The sequence below is a fragment of the Ambystoma mexicanum genome, chromosome 7p (genome assembly GCF_040938575.1).
Source record: "Ambystoma mexicanum isolate Mex_15411 chromosome 7p, UKY_AmexF1_1, whole genome shotgun sequence".
Lineage (NCBI taxonomy): Eukaryota > Metazoa > Chordata > Amphibia > Caudata > Ambystomatidae > Ambystoma > Ambystoma mexicanum.
Window position 1 is genome coordinate 901384372 of NC_090939.1, and position 19303 is coordinate 901403674.

General features: G+C 46.7%; 1 protein-coding gene across 1 annotated transcript in view; it reads right to left on the reverse strand.

Moving 5' to 3' along the window:
- The window catches only part of LOC138526013 (uncharacterized), an 805753-nt gene that overhangs the window by 66853 nt on the left and 719597 nt on the right, over positions 1–19303 (reverse strand). The window contains exon 39 of the mRNA XM_069636306.1: positions 2207–2264. Coding sequence (XP_069492407.1) covers positions 2207–2264 — 58 coding nt within the window. The remainder of the gene's footprint in view (positions 1–2206; positions 2265–19303) is intronic.

Sequence of the window (19303 nt, forward strand, 5' to 3'; positions counted from 1 at the left end):
GAGAATTCTGGACTCTAGAAGAGTAAGAGGAAAACTACAGTATCTCATTGATTGGGAGGGTTTTGGTCCTGAAGAGCACACTTGTGAGAAAGCAAGTGATGTGCATGCTCCTCGTTTGGTTGAAAGATTCCATAAAAAATTTCCATTGAAAAGTGGCCCAGGGACTGGGTGTTAGGAGGGGGGTACTGTCAGGTACTGTCAGGTTTGAGCGACATATTCTTTACATACAGTATCATATACTCATTTACATTGGGTCAGGGGAGACACATATTTAGTATAGAAAGGTTTTGGGAAGTTATTATGGGTTATATTTTTAAACAGCCAATTTTGCCCTTAACCTTCATTGCGGTCTATGGAAAATGCCCCAAGCCAAGATGGAGGTTCTCAGTATAAATTCTAATTGGCTGGAGATTTTTTATAGGGAGGACAATGAACATTCTAAACTGCCTTTCATCGTCCTTGCCCAGCTGAGAGGTTGTGTGCCTTGCAGCTCCTGCTTAACTTGTTCAAGGGTGACAAGTTTCAAGCAGTTGAGCGGAATATCTGAAAGTATAACAGGAGTCGTGTATGGAGTTTGGTGGAGACACAGGACAGGAGTTAGAAATTTCCAATTTTCTGAGAAAAGAAGTTTTCAAGTCTCAATCACAAGATAAGTGACTTTCCATTTTTGATGAACTTTGTAAAAAGGTTATATTAATTTAAAGGGATTGAATTCGCAAATCTGTATCTAAAGAATTGAAGCGCGTACGTTTGTTTTCATCTCTACGTGTCATTTCAAACTAGCGCGTGAGTTTTTTCCCGTTACTTTGAGCCCGCGCGTGTGTCTCTGCGCATGAGAGTGAAGCGCGAGCATGAACTTTGGACTCGCGTTTACTGTTCATATACGCAAGGGTTTTTTGTACGTGATAAAATAAAAGCGCGTGTGCTTTTTCCTGCGATTTGGTTTTTGCGCGTATGCGTATTTTTTCGTGGGTTGGACTTTAGTGCGAGTGAGTTTTTATCGCGTCTTGGACTTTAGCGTGTGTGCGTTTTACCCGCGATTTGGATTTTCAGCGCATGTGCGTATTTCCCGCGACTTGGAGAAAAGCGCGTGTGTTTATACCCGCGGTTTGGATTTTAGCGCATGTGCTGGCTTTCCACGTGAAGATTTCATCGTAAGTTTAAAATTCGTTCCTGAGTAAAAGACACTCTACAAAGAAAATATAAAAACAAATACAAGAACTTAAAAGAACTTCCTTAAACTTATTTGAAGAACTTTAGACCTTGTTCAAGAATCTTAGGGTTGAGCAGACTAACTACAAAGTTAAAAATTACATTCATGGACCTACTGAGAAGGCTGAATGATCTATAAGATTCTGGTCCAAAGGAAGTCTTGTCTGCTTATCACTTCTCTGGGCATACTGAAGAGAAGTACCAGCTATGGTTTTTTGACTATTTTGGTAAAGTTTATAGAGTTTAAGGTTAGTATAGTAACCCATTGAGTAATGAGGTGTATTGCATGTTTATGTTTTAACTACAGGTGAAGAACCAGCGAGTTGATAGCTTCCAGCCTGGTGTTTGGTTCTTTGTCCCTTCCCCCTTTCCCCTGAAAGTGAGGTAAACTGAGCAGTTATATATATATCAGCTCAGAGTGCCACATTTTGGGTGGATTGTCGGGGGTTCAGCAGCTTCTGCAGACACCAGGTTCTCAGCATGACAATAGTCACCCAAAAGACACTTCCAAACAAAGGACATGACACCAAAAGGACATCCCAACATGCAGGATACACACATACACAGAGGCACATGGGGCACTGACCACCTGAACCCGTTTGATGAGCGATTGGAAGAGGGCATCCCAGAGTGCAAATCTGCACATGTAGTAAGGCAGAACATTGCCGGAGGGAGGTTACATCTTCAGGTGAGATCTCAACGCCTCAGTGGCCATTTTAGATTCTGGGCTATATAAGCACCTCCCGATCTCCCACATGTGCTCAGTGTTAACATCGCTGCAAAGCTAGATCTATTCCTGCCACCCTCACAGTCCTGAGATTACTTACCATGGTGAACTGTACTCACCATTGGGATTAGGACTGGACATTGCTTTATGTATCTGTACTTGGACACCCTACTCACTATGTGGATCCGGATCATATCTCCATCGGGACTCAGGAACATACTTACCTTCTGTGACACACCGGTACCCTCTTATGGTTAGACTAATTACCTGCAACAGCATCTGTTGTCCACTGGTCACCTGCCTCTGCGTATTGCGTCTTGCGTACCTGCAAAAAAGAGACAACGAGTTATCTTCTAAAGCTAAGAGGGTATCTTCCACATGTACATTAACATTGGTACCACAAGTGGTATCAACACTGGAAAACACATTGGACCTGATGCTCTTCCTGGAAGCCAGCATGAACAGGTCTTCACTGTTGGAGCAGTGATGAAACTGGCAAAAGGAGCTTCATTACGACCTTCACTTCTACCTAAAGTACTGTTGGAAAGCCTAAGGGAGATTTGGAGGGGGTTACACAGGGAAAGGTACTTAGCCTTCTGTTTGTATTTCCCTGCAGCATACCACTACATTCAGAGGCACGTCACACATGCTAGAACGTAGAAGGAGTTTCAAGGCAATCCCAATCCTAGATGCTAGGATTCCCACAGAGCTGTTAAACAGGCTCTGGGGGAATCCTGCAAGTGGTGGCGGTGGCTCTATGATGTTCTTGCAAGGTCACAGAGAATCAGGTAAGCGTTACATTATTACATTTCAAGTGAATCAGTAATGGTACAGTTTGTTGTTGACCTCTTCATTTAATCCCATTTATATGAGGCGTACAAGCAAGACACACTGTTAATCCTCACTAAATTTGCTGAAAAAGGGTATAAAGTCTTACAGTCATTTAAATCTAGGGTACGCTCTTTGGGTCACGATGTCTCCAGGTGTGCATAGCCTTCCTTACTTCTGGGAAGAAACTATGTTGAATTGACCTAATTCCACAACAGTTACACAAATTAGATATTTTCTAGGTGCAAGTGGATATTGCCGACATTGGTTATGAGGATATGTTAGTTTGGTAAAGCCTTGACAGGTAATGGCCCGCAACAACACTCTCAAACCACTTGCATGGTCCCCAGAAGTGGACAATGCATTTGTTTAGGTACAGTGATATTGGCATCATGGAAGGACACACAGACAAAAGATTCAATATGTAACAAAAAAGTTCAACTGAAAAGTCTGTCTGTGTCCAAAAACTATGCTTGCCCTAGGACGAAACAAAGTGTAGGGATGCCAACCATAAACTAAATAGTGTTGCACAAGTTATTTCCAGCTCAGGCCTACTTTTCAGGATCTTTTCCTCAAATTTCTAAAAGTTCAGCACAATATTTAAGTTACCTTCTTTTGGGTTTAAAGTCATAAGGTTCCACACCTTTGTAAATATCAGGATGCCCTTCCCCAAATTCAATATAGTTCCATGGCAGCAGGTCTCAGGATTCCCTTCCCAAAGTTGAATATCAAAAGATGTTACAAAAAAAGTATCTTGAAGCTTTATCTTTAACTTGAGTTTCAACTATTCTTCAAAGCTCAGGGTTCCCTTCCCAAAGTATCATATGCACCAATAATGATATGATATGATATGTCATTTATAACGTGCCTGTATATAAGTGTTCCTAGGTGCGACATTGTAGTTTTCCTTTTGACACAATAGCAGGTTTCCTTGTTCGCAGATAGGGGTTTTCTGGGCTTGGTCAGTTGTTAGACCACATGGTCTACCCACTACAGCTCACACAACCAGGAACCTTGAATTCTCCTCTAGCAGTTCATTATTCAACATATAGAAGTTTTCTGGACTTAGCGCAGTTGTTGGATCACACGATCCACCCATTACAGGTCACGGAACCAGGAATCTTGAGTTCTGTTTGTATAGTTCCATTTTCAATAAACAATTCAGTATTCAAGGTTAGCAGTTTTGCTGTTTCATTTAGTTCGGTATTCAACATTAGTCATTTACTTATTTTCATTAATTTTGATATTCAGTATTAGCAGTTTCCTTATTTCTTAACAATCTTTCTTGGGAATTTTGCTCATCATTATTCATTCTTTATCAATCTTTCTTGGGAATTTTGCTCATCATTATTCATTCTTTAGCATTGTTCAGGGATTGTAAACGTGTATTTCCTCACATGCAATTATTGTGCTATATTGTATTCACTTGCCCCTTTCGCGTACCAGGTTTCCCATTATCGAAACTCACTGTTTGTATTCTTGGCTTTCAGCTGGATTCTGTTGAAACGTCTTTTTTCTCCAAGGTCAGGGCCTCACCAGTGGCCCCTTAAACACTCCTGGGCTCCCTTTTCAGCCCCGGGGAACAAGCATTTCTTCGTAATTACTTCATAAGGGATCGACACGCCTCCAGACTCCTTTCTCTGCACTTCTCCCTGGAGACACGGCTCCCTCGCCACACTTCCTCTCGCTACATCACTCTGCAGACTCTCGGCACCTCAGAGTCTAATTTGCCATCAACTGGTCCTAGGCAACTCTGGCGTCTCAGCTGCTCTCCCAACTCGCTTGCCTTCCTTTCTGTTACTGCTTTTTTAAAACTCTACTGAAACTCTAATAGGTTGCAGGCAGGCATACTTAGTTTCAATTCCCTGACTTTGCCTGAACCTATTAGTGGGACATGTCTGTTCAGTATACTGGTGTGCCTCTTTAGTCATTTTCTTCATCCCAGTAACAAAGTGGGGAGAGTAAATGGTGTTCATTACTCTCAGTTGCAGTGGAGCAACTTTGCAGAAAATGTTGGGGGGGACATGACATCTGAAGAAAAGGTGCCCCAGCCAAATGAATGAGGACAAAATAGTGTGCCATGAAAGTTGGGGGGGACAAACACCCCTGTCCCCCCCCTAAAATTACGCCCATGCACAGTTGCTTTGTCCTCATCTCAGAACCAGAGTGGGAGAGTGTAGAGTGTTCATTAATCTCAGTTGTTTCTTGCTCCTCGCAGTACTGTCAGGTACTCCAAGAGGGGACAAAAGGGGAACTGTTCTACAGTAATCCATAAAGGTCAGGGGAGATTTAAACTGGTTTTCACTAGGAGAAGGGGAATACCATGTCTCGCCTAAAGGTACCCCACTCCCAATCTTCAAGTACCCTCTACCCAGGTGATCCTCCCTCACTTGTCCACCCCCAGGATCAGGATTCAAAAGCGATGGCCTTTCCCTGGCCACCTGTGTAGAGGATCCAAGAGGAGTAGAGTGACAATACCCTCAAGTTTCTCACAGTAGTCACCAATGCTCCAGCCCTTAGACTTCTAAACTACAAGAAGCTTTTCAATTTGTTTAAAATGAAAATTATAGGCATGTCCAAGCAGTACTGACACAGGAACACAGTGACAAGAATAACACAACAGCCTTTAACAGCACAGCACTGTACCCAGCTGGCTGTGCTAGGGTAAAAGTCTTCAGAAAACTTGGCTCTAGTTTCACTCCTCACTGTAGCAGTGCCCCATGCAGTAACATACCTACTATTGAAAACAAAAACACATTTGTCTGCTTCCCGACTCACAAAATATAAGCGTATTTTGCAACTATAATTTTAACTTGTTGCCCACTCTGAATCCCACTTCTCTCTTGTTGTGCCGGGAAGAAGAGGAAACCCATAATTGCATCAATGTAACTTCTACCCGTAATAGTCGCCGAAAAGATCTTTATAATATACCGCTTCAGAATGCAGACCTTTTATATTTTGTGACTGGTTCTTATTTGAGGAATTGGGAGGACAGAGACTCTCAGGTCATAACAATTTGGCACACAGACATTTTATTTTTTTCATTTTTTCACATTTTTAAAGCACTCACACAGCCCGCAGGTACTGAGGCATTGTTACAGGAATTTTTGGTTGTGTATTTATAACGCACTTAAACAGCCAGAGGTTTCTAAGCACGGACCCGGGGATCGAATCTGTGTTGCTTCGTGTCGTCTTGTTTCCAAGTCAGGCACGTTGCCACTGAGCTATCCTCTGGGACAATCAGGTGATTGGTGGTGTGGAGAGAGTGTTAAGCTACAGGGATATATTACTATGGGTTAGGAGGGATGGAAGTTGGGCTGGTGTATTTATTTTCTCTTTTTCTTTCCTTAAACCTTAATTCAGGAGATGCAGCTCTTGCCAGAGCTGTTGTGGGACTCTAGCAGCTTGGAACGTTGGCAACATTCTTAACTCCCTTTCATCTGAACTTTTTAAGCCTACAAGACCTGTGTATGTGAGCTCAACGAATTGAGATATATTAGGAGGAATATAAGCCATCAGAAGAGGTCTTACCAGGAGTCGTCGTGTGGAAGCGAGTTTAAGAACAAAATCAGTCCAAAATATTCAGTGGGAGCGTAGCGAGTTGTTTATGTGCCGGTGACATTGTAAGAGCAGTGAAAAGCACCTAGAACTCTTTCCTTTTGAACCGAGACAAGTTAAGTTGATCAGTGATGTTATAGTAATTATGAATAAATATTGCATGTTTTCCGAAGAGCAAACTTATCAAATTCTAGTGTGCTCGCACTAACAAAGCAAGCATTAGTAGAGATCCAGCATGCATGCTCTGAAGCAGAGCAGCATTGGTAGAGAAGCAAAGGCGACTAATCAACCTCGTGAGGGAGATGACAGCAGCGAGTGCACATGGCAGGAGAGATTCTTCTCTGTTCTAGCTGGAAGTGTTGCAGCATTATACAGACTGCCTGTAGTTGGCAAGAAGTGTAAATATTATAAATTACTCACCATAGTGACTAACGTACTCCTAGTCCATAGTCTCCTTTCCTCCATACTGTATGGGCTTCCCATGCTAGGGACGGAAACAGAACTATTTTTACAAGAACAATGTCTATACCCTTTTAAATGTATACATGCAGGGCGTGGCCCCGGGAGCACGTGCTCCCTTGACTCCACCCTCCAACACCACACCAAAGTCCCCTTTGACCCATCAGCCAGATTAACCTGCTAAACTACGTATCTTATCAATGGGGGAAGGATGGAGGGATGTATACCGGAAAGGGAACTATGGACTAGGAGTACCGTAGTCACTACGGTGAGAAACGTATAATTACTCCTATGTCACGTCCCCTTTCCTCCATACTGGATGGGCGATTACCACTGAATGATACCCAAGGAAGGTGCAATGCTTTGGATCCTAAGAAAACAGATTCCTCAGGACAGCTTGCCCGAATGCTGCATCCAATTTTGCCCTGCCATCCAGACAATAATGCTTGTAGAAGGCCGATGGAGTGGCTTACATAGCTGCTCTGCTAATGGTTTGCCATGGCACATGCCTTTGGAAGGCGACTGCCGTTGCTTTGGCCCTAACTGCATGCGCATGCAGGTTTTGTGGAACTTCCTTCTACTGAGATTTATAATCCTCCTGAATGTCTTTCACCTGGCTATGGAGGCCTTAGAGGCTTGGTTCCCTGGCTTAGAGCTGCCGAAGGTGCTGATTAATGCCTCTGTCTTGCAAAACCCTTTGATCCTGTCTAGATAGAATTGCAGGGCTCTTCTAACGTCCAGAAAGTGCACCACTCTCTCTGTTTTGTCCTTTGGGTTAGGAATTTTTTTTGGCAACTGACTTCTTCATTCAAGTGCAATGAGAAGACCACCTTTGGAAGAAATGCTGGATGGGTTGCGAAGCACCACCTTGTCTCTATGAAACATGGTATACGGTTCTCTGGCCATCAGGGCCTGAATTTTGCTCACTCTCTTAGCTGATGTAAGACCCACAAGCAGGGCTGTTTTGATCGTGATCAGCTTTATGTCTACCAGTGCCATGGGCTCAAAGGGCCTATGCGCCAGTGCCTCAAGCACCACATTGAGGTCCCACACCAGATTCAGTCTTCTGATAGGAGGATTTAGCCTTGTCAGCCCCGTCAGACGTCTTTTGACTACCGGGTTGGAGGAAGAGAATAACTCATGGTCAGAATTTCTGTAAGCGCCTATGGAGACCAGGCAGGTCCAGCATGTCTCCACCTGCACCCATGAATGCGCCAAGTGTGCTGAGAAAGATAGTACCTGATCTAGCAGGGAGGCCAGATGATCTATCCCTTTGCCCTTTGCCCAGAGGTAAAATCTGGTCCATTTGCTTTTGTATTGTCTTCAGGTGGATTCGCTTCTAGCTTTCTGAATTATTTCCAGGTTGTCTTGTGACAGACAGAGATGTTGCATTGTTACTTACTTAGGAACCAGGCCGCTAGGGCTAGCTTCTCGGGAGCAGGGTGAACCACCGCCCCTCCTAGCTGTCAGAAGAGCCTTCAATCGTGAATCGGTAGGTTCACTGGACTTTGCACCACCGGCTGTATGAGGTCTGAGAACCAGGGCTGCGCCGGCCACCTCGTGGCAATTAGAATCAGGCTCATGTTGGAGGACTCTGACTTTGCTGAGAACTTTGTGAATGAGTGGCATTGGGGGAAATACATATGCCTGCATCCTGCTCCAAGGGAGGTGTAAGCCAATCCAGAGGGAGCCTTGCCCCTGACTATGCCAGGATGCGTACTGCTGACATCTCCAGTTCTGCTCTGTGGCAAAGAGGTCTATGTGGGGTCGACCACATCTCCTTAAGATGTCCGCTAGGACTTGTTCCTCCAGCTGCCACTCGTAGTTGTTCATCCTGAGTTAGCTGAGCCTGTCCGCCTTCAGGTTGGACTTCCCCGTCAGATCTATCGCTGACAGCCATATGCGGTGTGCCGTGGCCCGCTCCAATATCTCTATGGTGAGCCTACACAGGCGGGGCGATCTGGCTGACCCCTGCTTGTTGATGTAGAAAATGCACGGGGAGCTGTCATTTTGTAGGCAGATCGCCTGACCGCCTATTAAAGGCAGGATAGCCCGGAGGGCCAGATGGATGGCCTTCAGTTCGAGGAAGTTGATGTGATTTTTCTGTTCCTCCCCCGTCCATGTGCCATGCACACTGTGCACGTGTAGGATGGCTCCCCATCGCTCCATAAAGGAATCCGTAGTGATAGTAGAGTCCGGTGGTGGTTGACTGAAAGTTCTGCTCCCCCTGAGGTTGGAATTGTGTCTCTACCATAACAGAACTGGTATGAGGTCCGCTGGGATGGAGACTGCGGCATCCGGGCAGCCTGTCATTTGGTTCCATGAGGCCATAAGGTGTAGCTGTGCCTGCCTCATCCTGAGTCTGGTGTAGGGAATCGCCAGGATACATGATGGCAAAATCCCCAGAAGGTGTTGGTACCACCAGGCCGATGTTGTCGATCTGCTTAGGAAATGGCCTGTAGCCGCTTTGATGGCTGCTACCTTCTCGTCTGTGGGAAAAATCCTCTGTTGTTTGGTATCCCACATCAACCCGAGGAAGACCAAGGTTTGTGTGGGCTGCAGTTGAGATTTCTTGTGGTTGATGGAAAACCCCAGATTGTGTAGGGTCTCCATAAGCCTCGAGGCCGATTGCCGAACCCCATTGGGCGATTCCTCTCTGACCAACCAGTCATCGAGATATAGATATGGATAGTGGCCTTCCAATCCGAGCAAGGCCGCTACTGCATTCATCAACCTTGTGAACACCCGTGGGGCTGCGTTTAGCCTGAACGGCAATACCTTGTACTGAAAATGTAACCCCATCACTCTGAACCTCAGAAACGATTGGTGGGGCTGCCATATAGGGACATGTAAGCAGAGACGTCTTTATGGGAGGGCAAAAGGGGCACTTGCCCCAGGCCCCCACCTTGTAGGGGGGCCCCACAAGGCTGCCTGAGCTAAAGAAGTCAGTTTCCTTTGTTCATCAAACTTAAATATTACACTTTAGGATATTTTATGGCATACTACTGAGGGTCTAAACCTATTGCCTCTCATGTTGGCAAATACATTCTGCTCTAATCAATTCATCCTGTAATGCTTTCTTTCTGTGTTCACTGTGGTATACATAGTTTGTGCATTCACTACGGCTCATTTTCATTTCTGCGAAGCAGCATATCAAGCTTTGGGCTGTGAAGGTGACGAGAGGGTGCGTGAACAGACATTCTGGGTCCCTTCATTCATTCATTTGGTTCGGTGGAGTAGGGCCCCAAAGAGGTCCTTGCCCCGGGCCCCAAAAGTGCTTAAGATGACCCTGCATGTAAATATGCACCCTTCAAGTCGAAGGAGCACGTCCAGTCTCCCCCACACAGAGACTCCGCTATCAAAGCTGGAGTAACCATCTTGAATTTTTGGAGGGGTAGGGATAGGTTCAGGAAGGACAGATCAAAACCCACTCGCAGGCCAGCATGGTTCTTTTTCTGTACAATGATAATCTGTGAGTAGAACCTCGATCCTCGTTGAGAGGGGGGAACATTCTCCGCTGCCGCACTTGCTACCAATGAGTGGATCTCTGCTCAGAGTGTTGGGGTCCCGATTTGAGGGAGGGGAAGAGACAAAGGAGGTTCTGTAGGGACCGGGAGACGAAACCTGTGCAAAACCACAGAAAGGATGCAGGGATCCCAAAAGAGAGTCCACCAGGACTGAGTGTGGAGAGCAAGCTTGCCCCCCATCTGGAGAACTGTGCACCTTGATGGGACCGTCATTGCTTCTTTGGGTCTGAGGCTGGTGCTTGAGAGGGGGACTGAAAGAAGCCCTTGTGTGAAGTGCGCTGATGTTTGAACTTGTGATGGCTGGGGGACCGGTCTGATTGGCTTGTCTTCTTATCCTGGAAGCCTGTGAACCCGCTAAAGGTCCTTCCCCTGTCTGGCTTGGTTTGGCTCTGCCTGATGCCAGTGATTTGGCTGCTTCAGAACTATTTATCTTTTTGTCTAGTTCCTCGTCTGTGAATGAGTGGAAGAGATCTCCTCACACAGCAGGTTCAGGATACGGTCTTGTACATCCTTGTTGAACTTTTTGGCTCTAAGCCATGCTGTACTTCTCATATATGTAGCTACGTAGAGTGGTCTGCCAGCCATGTCAATATGTCCGACAGTGGATTTCAGAAGATCTTGCACCACTATTTTGGCCTCTGCCAGCCCTGCCTTGAAATGAGGCATGTTTGTGCACATGGATGTCTGGTAGGAAGTCCTATATCCCCCTCCATAGTCTCTGCTTTGTGGCGGCTAACATGGTGTCTGCATTTGCCTGTCGCAGGTGGAGAGCGGCATGTGAAAAAATATTTTTCCCATATGCTTCTAGCACCTTTTCCTCCTTGCCCAACAAGGCCGAGGTGGGGGTCTGGGGCTTTGCACACATGGATGCTGCTGCTATCACTGATGAATGTGGCTGCAGATGCACTGACATGAGCAGGGAATCCCCCTCAGCCTGCCTGTTCTTTGCCTCCAGTCTCCTTTGGTGGGTTCTGTTGAGTGAGGCTTTGTCCAACCTTTTTTTGCTAGGGCTTTAACATCCTACTGAAAGGGGATGCCTGACCTGTAGGCTGATTTTACTATGAGGGCATCTGCTAATACCTCCTGGCCCCTCAGGCTGTTCCTTTGGAGGCTGTGAAATTCCTAGATACTCTGCCAGTCCTGGCAGCCTGTCATGGAAGGCCCTGGACGATGATGAGGTGTCTGGGTCCTCCTCCTCTGTGTCCGTCTGGTCTGGAGCGCCTGAAGAGGCCGGGTCCAGAGGCAGTGCAGTCGGATGTCCTGGAGTAGGGGGAGGGCGTTGTAGCTGGCAGCGCCACTATGCTAGGATGCGTAGGTACCTGTAACAATGCAGGAGGAGACTCTACCGCACCCATAGGGGTGGCTTGCTGCCACTGCACTGGGGCCTGAGGCGGCACTGGAGCCTGTGGAAGCATGTCCTTTATGATGCCCCTGAGAATGGTGCCCATCTGCGGGGCTCTCATAAGCCTGAGGAATTTGTTGGAGAATCTGTCCTCAAAGGCTGGGGATGCACACTCCTGTGACGTGGGCATGGTCGGCATGGATGGAGGCGCCCTTGTCGCACCTTGTCCACTGTGTGCATAGTAGGGCTCTGTGCAGCATCCCTGTCCCACAAGCGTGTATGCCGTGCACTAGGAGACCTGAGGGGTGACCATGGGCGACCATTGCCCCATAGAAGTGGGCTCTGTGCCTCGCCCTTCCAACTGGCACGCAGGTTCACGTGCAGTATTGCTGCACGGCAATTTTGCCCTGCCCGACCCGCCAGGTGTCGTATTAGGCGTAGCCTCCCCCCTGCATACTGTTCCAGACAGGTTCATGCCTTTTCCGCATCTCAGGCTCCTGCATGGTAGGCTGTGCACCTGAGGGCCAATAGTGCTGTTGCGTGCATGTGCCCCCTCGGACGTGGGCCTCATACTAGGGCAAAGCCCCTCAGGAGATTTCCCGGTGACAGAGCCAACAGGCCCCTCAGCAATGGAACCGATACGATCAGAGGACCTCTTGACGGCGAGGCCGGTAGCTCGATGAGCCTCGGTACCCGAGCTGGGGACAGGGCCTTCCTGGCCCCTCCCGGATGGCCATTTCCTGGGAAAGGAATCACTCTTGTGGGGTGCTTTATTAAAGAGAACACTCACCTTTGTCTTTGTCTTCCTGCGCACATACTCCTTTATGTGCTCCAGGTGAGACCTGGAGAACAGCTCCCTCCACCTGGTAAGCTGATTTTTAAGGGATCGGGAGTAAGGGCTTTGCAAGCTGAGCAGCCGTCCCGACCGTGGTCTTCTTCCAGGCAGTGGAGGCAGAGCGCATGAGCTTGCGGGTCCGACCTGGTAAAGGGTCCCTCGCAGGAAGGGCACCAACTAAATCCTGCCTGTGCAAACATGTCAGGCGGAGGGGCGAGGCACCAGTGGCCATGAGACTAGTACAAAAAAAGGGTTGTTAATAATTTGGGATAGCTAAAAAAAAGACAGTGGAATTATGAGGAAAAAAGATTCTGTAGGGGAAATGTTTAAGGAAATAAGGAAGGAGTTGCGTGCTCCTCAAAGGTATAACACAGTTTTGACTCTGCAAAAATGGAGGCTTTGACCTTGCAGGTAAATGAGTTACAGGTACAGGGAATTCAATTTCCAAAGGGGTGAAGGGAGGAACCCCCGGAATTGGTTAGGGATGATTTAGCCGGGAGTTCAGAAATGAAAAGGAGGATATCAATCATACCTCCTTCGCATGGGGTGCCAGTTCTATTAGCTTTGATTGTGATCCAAAAAGGTTCAGGTTTTTATGACGCAATGCAAACTCAAATTTCTGTGTAGGCCAGAGGCATTTCCTACTGATGTTTCTAAGATTGCATTCCTGCTGTCTTATTTAACTGGAGAGGCAGCTGCATGGTCAGTTTTGTTGGTAGCTCAAGGAAGTCTAGTACTTAAGGAAATTGGGCAGTTTAAGTTAGAATTCAAAAAGATGTTTGATTGACAACAGATTTCACAAGTGTTAGAGAGCTTCTGGAACTTAAACAGGTGATGTATATAACTCAGTTCAACTCTTTAGTTTTGTTAAGTGGTTGACAAGAAGAAAAAAGGGCATCACTCTTTTATACAGGGTTACATGAGGAGCTGAAAGACACCCTGTCAGTGCTTGTAGATAGGCCTACATCTTGTCAAGCTCTTATGGTTTTGGTGATGCAAATGGATTTTTGTTTAGAGGAACGCAGGACTGAGCACAGGTGGGAACGGGAAGCACTAGGGCCTTGGTGTCTGGGGAAAGATCTAAGAATGAGATGGTGCACAGGGAATTTATGCCCAAAGTTTCTGAACCCCAGGGAAGACCAAAAGGTCCTCTATCTATAGAAGAAAAAGATAGACATCACCAAAACAATCTATATCTCTATTGTGGGAAATCTGGTCATTTTCTAGGGAACTGCCCAGTTACACCCAAGCAGAGTATGTCCTCAATGCTTAGAACTCAACAGGTCACCAACACATTGCAGACAGCTGTACTACACATTACAGTAAACATATCCTTGTGGCTTAAGGGGAATGTGAAGGGGTGTGGACCAGTGGTGATAGATTCATGGGCTATAGGGAACGTTATGGATTGGGGCAGTAAAAACCTTGAATATTCCTCACATCCTCAAGAAGTGCATCAAATAGGTTTGAGCAGTGGATGGGTCACAACTCACTTCAGGGATAATTACTCACAAAACAGTAACCTTAGACATGCAGGTTTGGGATGGACATTGAAAGGAGATATCCTTTGAGTTGATTGATGCCCCAGAATGGTTATTTTGGGGATACTCTGGATAACTCTACATAATCCCAAAATAGACTGGGAAAAGAGGGTAGTGGAATTTAATTAAGATTTATTTGTGCTAAAATTGCATGAGGAACGAAATTGTAAATGAGATGATTACTGGAAGTTTTGAGAATATTCAGAGCCTCATGACTGCAAGATAGATTTAGAAGCGCAGGCTCCTATACCATGTAGCCGAAATGTACGCACTAACTGAAAGGAGAATGAACATCTTAAGGAATATTTGGGGAGAAATATAGCCAAAGAGTTCCTGTTCATCCTCTGACAAACTGGCCTGTCGCCTGCTACAAAGCCAATACCGACTCTCTGTCCTCACCAAGAAGAGAGTCCACACTAAAGCTTGTGTCTCTGCGGCATCTAACAACTCGGCCGAACTCTTTAAAATCTGCAAGAAGCTGCCCAACCCTGCTGCAGTCTCTACCCCTCCTGTTGCCTCCCAGGCTCTTTGCAATGCCCTTGCCTCTCACTTCATTTAAAAAACCCACGACATCCTGTCCACCCTTTCCACCCACACCACTCCTCTCCCCTCTCCATCTGTGCTTGCTGACCCTCCTTTAGCCACCCTCCCACCATCCTTCTCGTCCTTTCCTCTTTTCACCCCTGATGAGGTCACTACACAAGTCCGATCTATGAAAGCCTTGTCAAAACAGGTTCATCCCTGTCCCTCTAAAACCATCAAGGACCTCATTGACACCCTTGCTCCGGCCCTTGCTGATTTTTGCAACCACTCCTTTGCCTCAGTATCCTGCCCCTCCCCTCTGAAGCACTCCTTTGTGCATCCTCTTCTCAAGAAACAGAGAGCTGATCCTTCTTGTCCAGCTAACTATCACCCAATTTTCATTACTCCCTTTCTTGTCAAACTCCTGGAAAAATTGGCCATCTCTCAGCTCAACCTTCATTCCAATTCTGTTGGCTGTCTCCATGACCACCAGTCTGACTTCAGAGCTGCCAGAAGCACGGAAACTGCTCTGCTGAACATCCGTGAAGATCTGCTCTCCAACCTTGACTCAACATTCTCTCTGTCCTCATCCTCCTTGATCTCTCTTCTGCCTTCGACACGGTCAACCATACCATCCTGCTCAACCGTCTCCGTGAAAACCTGGGTATCACTGATCAGGCTCTGGACTGGCTGACCTCTTTCCTCTCAGATCGACCCTCCCAGGTCCAACTTGGGTCCTTCCTTTCATCTATCTTCCTCTATACCTGTGGTGTTCCCCAGGGGTCTAACCTCTCACCGTGGCTTTTCATCCAATACCTGGCAACTCTCGTCCACTGCATTGCCACTTTCTGCTCAAATTTCCAGTGCTACGCTGACGACACTCAACTCATTTTCAGGCTGCCCTCTGCCACCTCCTCTCCCTCTCTCATCTCTGATTGCCTATCTGCCATTCAAGATTGGTGTGCCGCCAATGATTTTTGTCTGAATGCCAGCAAGACAGAGATCCTCCTCATTGGCACACCTTCACCATCCTTTACCCTCACTCTCTGGCCGGCCTCCCTTGGCCCTCCTCCTACCACCACCTGCGAGGCTAAGAACCTCGGGGTCATCTTTGACTCCACCCTTTCCTTCTCCGCCCACAACTCTGAGGTCTCTAAAAAGTCAAATTTCTGACTGCACCTCCTCAGAGGTACTCTGCCTTTCCTCTTCTTCCCCCAGAGGCTCATGGTATCCCAAGCTATGGTTCTGTCTAGCTTGGACTATTGTAACAGCCTATTTCTAAATCTACCTGCCTCTACTCTCCGCCCTCTGCAACTAATCCAGAACAGGACTGCAAGACTTGTCCTTGCCCTCAAGCCCTGGGATCGTATCTCTCCAACACTGAAATCTCTCCACTGGCTCCCAGTGGATGCAAGGATTAAATTCAAAACCCTCTGCATTGTCCAAAAGGCTTTCTGGGGCCTGGGTCCAAAATACCTTCAGCTATCCCTCCGCAAATACCTCCCCTCTCGAGCTCTTCGCTCCTCTACCTCCAAATCCCTCAGGGTCAGTCGTTTTTCAAAGATACAAGCTGGGGGTAGATCTCTGTCTTCGGCTGGGGCCTCCCTCTGGAACAGCCTCCCTGCCACTCTAAAACTTGAGGAGAACCATCTCCGGGTCCGGAAGCATCTCAAGACCTTCCTCTTTTCTTCTGCCTGTGCTCCCCCTCTCTTCTGCTGATCTGTTCTCTCTTGGCACTGTGCACCTGGCCACCCTCTGTCCTTCGGGACTAGGTACCTGCTCACCCTGCCACCCTCCCGCACTGCCTCCGGGCCAGCCCTTGCACTGGGGTCTTTATCTGTACCCATACAGCCCCCCCTTTTTCTTCCTGCACTTATCAGACCTACCCTGTCTGCTGCCTTAAACCTAGCACTTGCAAATTGCTGGCTGCACTACCACTGTTTGTTGCCTTTATTATTTATTTATTGTTATTTATCTGTTTCTCCTCTGCTTCACGCTTTCCACTTCTTCCCCCTTCCATGTACTTTTCCCCTCCCCCTCTCCCATGCACTTGCACTTCTCAATGTCACTGGGCCAAGTTAGATCGCTGTTTTGTTCTCCCCTTTTCCCCTCCCTTGCCTTGTCGTGCTCTGAAACACTTGTGTACGAGCGCGATAGAAATAAAATATCAATCAATCAATCAATTCATCATTCTCAGTCTCCAGCAGCCTCGCCCTTGTTTTTTTGCTCCCAAGAAGGATGGATCTCTATGAACTTGCATTGATTACAGGGCCGTGAATAAGGTCACCATAAAGAACAGATATCCACTCACTCTTATTTCGGTCAAGCTGGATCAACTCAGAGGAGCAACAATTTGCACCAAAGTTAGACTTACATGAAGCTTATCATCTGGTATGGGTTTGCGAAGGTGATGAATGGAAGACAGCGTTTAGGACAAAGTTTGGTTTATATGAATATCAATTAATTCATTTTGGACTCTGTAATGCTCCGGAGGCCTTCCAGTTCTTAATAAATGAAGATTTGAGAGAGTTTTTGGATGTCTTTATCATCGTCTACATCGAAAATATTTAATTTCTTTTGCAAAATCCAGAGCTAAACCAGGATCACGTGAGCCAGGTATTAAGATGATTGAGCGAAACAACTTATTTGCTAAGTTGGAGAAGAGTCAATTCCACACAGACATAATGGAGTTTTTGGGGATTGTCATCTCTCCACGGGAAGTTGAAATGGATTCACAAAAGAGGCAAGCGATGTGATGAATCTGAGGATGTCATCCCTTCTCCCCAAATGGGAGACCTTTGCCATGAGGCAGGGTGGTGCATCCACAACACAATAGTCCCCCTGGTGGTGGTATGCAGGGAGAGGATCACATGGGAGAGGAAGCCCCTTATGTGATTAGAGATGACCCTTCCCAGAGAATGCAGTATAACTCTGCTTTACATAAAACCCCTTTCTTACCAAAGGTCAACCTCTCCTTCCTATCTTTAGATAGGCCCAACATTCTTCTTTGTACAGTCAGTCAACCTAATTTCTCAGATCTAAAAGACCAGGGGATACTATTGGATTTCCATATAAGAATTATAGCAGTACTGTGAAGAAGAAGATGCGCAGGAGGATACCGATCACTCCAGAGAACCGGAGTGAATAATCTAGACTTCTGCAAAATGTGATTGTTCGAGAACAACCCAACAGGGCAGTGTGGGAGTTCAAATACTGCTCAGCTCAAACAGAGAAGGTGAGCTATCCTCAGAGGAGGAAAGTCGAGAGCTGCTGGGAGCCGATGACCAGCTGCAAGAACGGCATTGGAAAGCCCAGTAAAGAAGGGGGAGGTGCCATGCATGGAAGACCGAGGTATGGCGCTGGGAGTCGAGGAAGAAGGGACGCCGCAAGCAAGTACCCGAGGCAAACACAGAGCATTTCCTGAACCGGAGTGCTGCAATGCAGAGCAGAGCCACTGTGAGAAGGACCCAGAAAGAGGCGAAGCGATGAGCAGTGAAGCCAAGTCCCTGAGAGCTACTGCAGCCTCGCAAGAAAGCCTTGTTCCAGGGGAGACACAAACCAAGAGAATAGGTACTTGAGCATATCAAGAAGGGCTGGATGTCCGGGGAAGCATGGGGAGAAGAGTGGAAAGTACTTATGAAGGGTCGGGGACCCTGAAAGCAGCATGCCAGTCTGGGACATGCACCTTCATGAGCAACAGAGACGGAGAGGGTCTCGGACCTTCAAAATAGCAGAAGAAAGAATAAGAGAACCCTGGGCTTGGTAGGAGAGTGAACCAAGCAGTGGTAATCACATATTGCGAGTCTGGGACCCACACCCATGTAAGAAACCAATTACAAAAGGCACAAGAGGGTTTGGGACCCTGAAGGGTGTTGAGACATTTAAAAGGGCTACTTGTACTTGGCAGGAGAGTAAACCAAGCCGTGGTGTTGCCGCATTGTGAGTCTGGGACCTGCACTCATATGAGAATCAAATAAGAGGGACTGGGACCCTACAAGAAACAGAGACTGTCCAGAAGGAAGTATATGTTTGCCAAAAGAATAAATCAACGTTTAGTGACAGAGCTTTGCGAGTCTGGGAGTCGCACCCACATGAAGGCCTAAGAATAACCAGTTAGAAGACAGGGGAATTGAGCCAAACCCTAGTTACTGGGACATCGATTGTTAAGAAATCGAACATTTGTTTTTCCTTTGAACACTTAAGTCTTTGAACTGGCAAGAGCTGTCACTACTAGCTTACTTAGGCGTTTTGGAGTTCTAGCACATTAGTAATTCCTTAATAGTGTTATGGTCAGAAGTAGGGTTTTGGGGGATGACAGTGAAGGACTATTTTCATTTGGACATTCTGACAGTATTCCATAGAGTTTTTGGAGGCAGGGAAGGCCTGATTAGTTTTAGGGATAGAAAAGGCCTTTCTCCAACCCCTTTACTTTTATGAATACAAATGTATAACCAAAACATTGCCACATTTATGTCCAAACCTAACTCCTGCACCCTCACAGCGGTCAGTGAATGGCCAGCGCCCACAAGTGTAAAGGAAATCCAACATTTTCTGGGATTCATCAACTTCTACCGAAGGTTTATTAAGGGATTTTCACAGGTCGGTACACCTATTACTCAATGCGTAAGGAAAGGAGTGAAGATTGCTTGGATCTCAATGGCTGAGGAGGTGTTTCATTTTCTAAAGGAGATTTTCATTATGGGACCAATTCTGTTACATCCTGATTGTGGCTAGCCTTTTTTCGGGGACGTC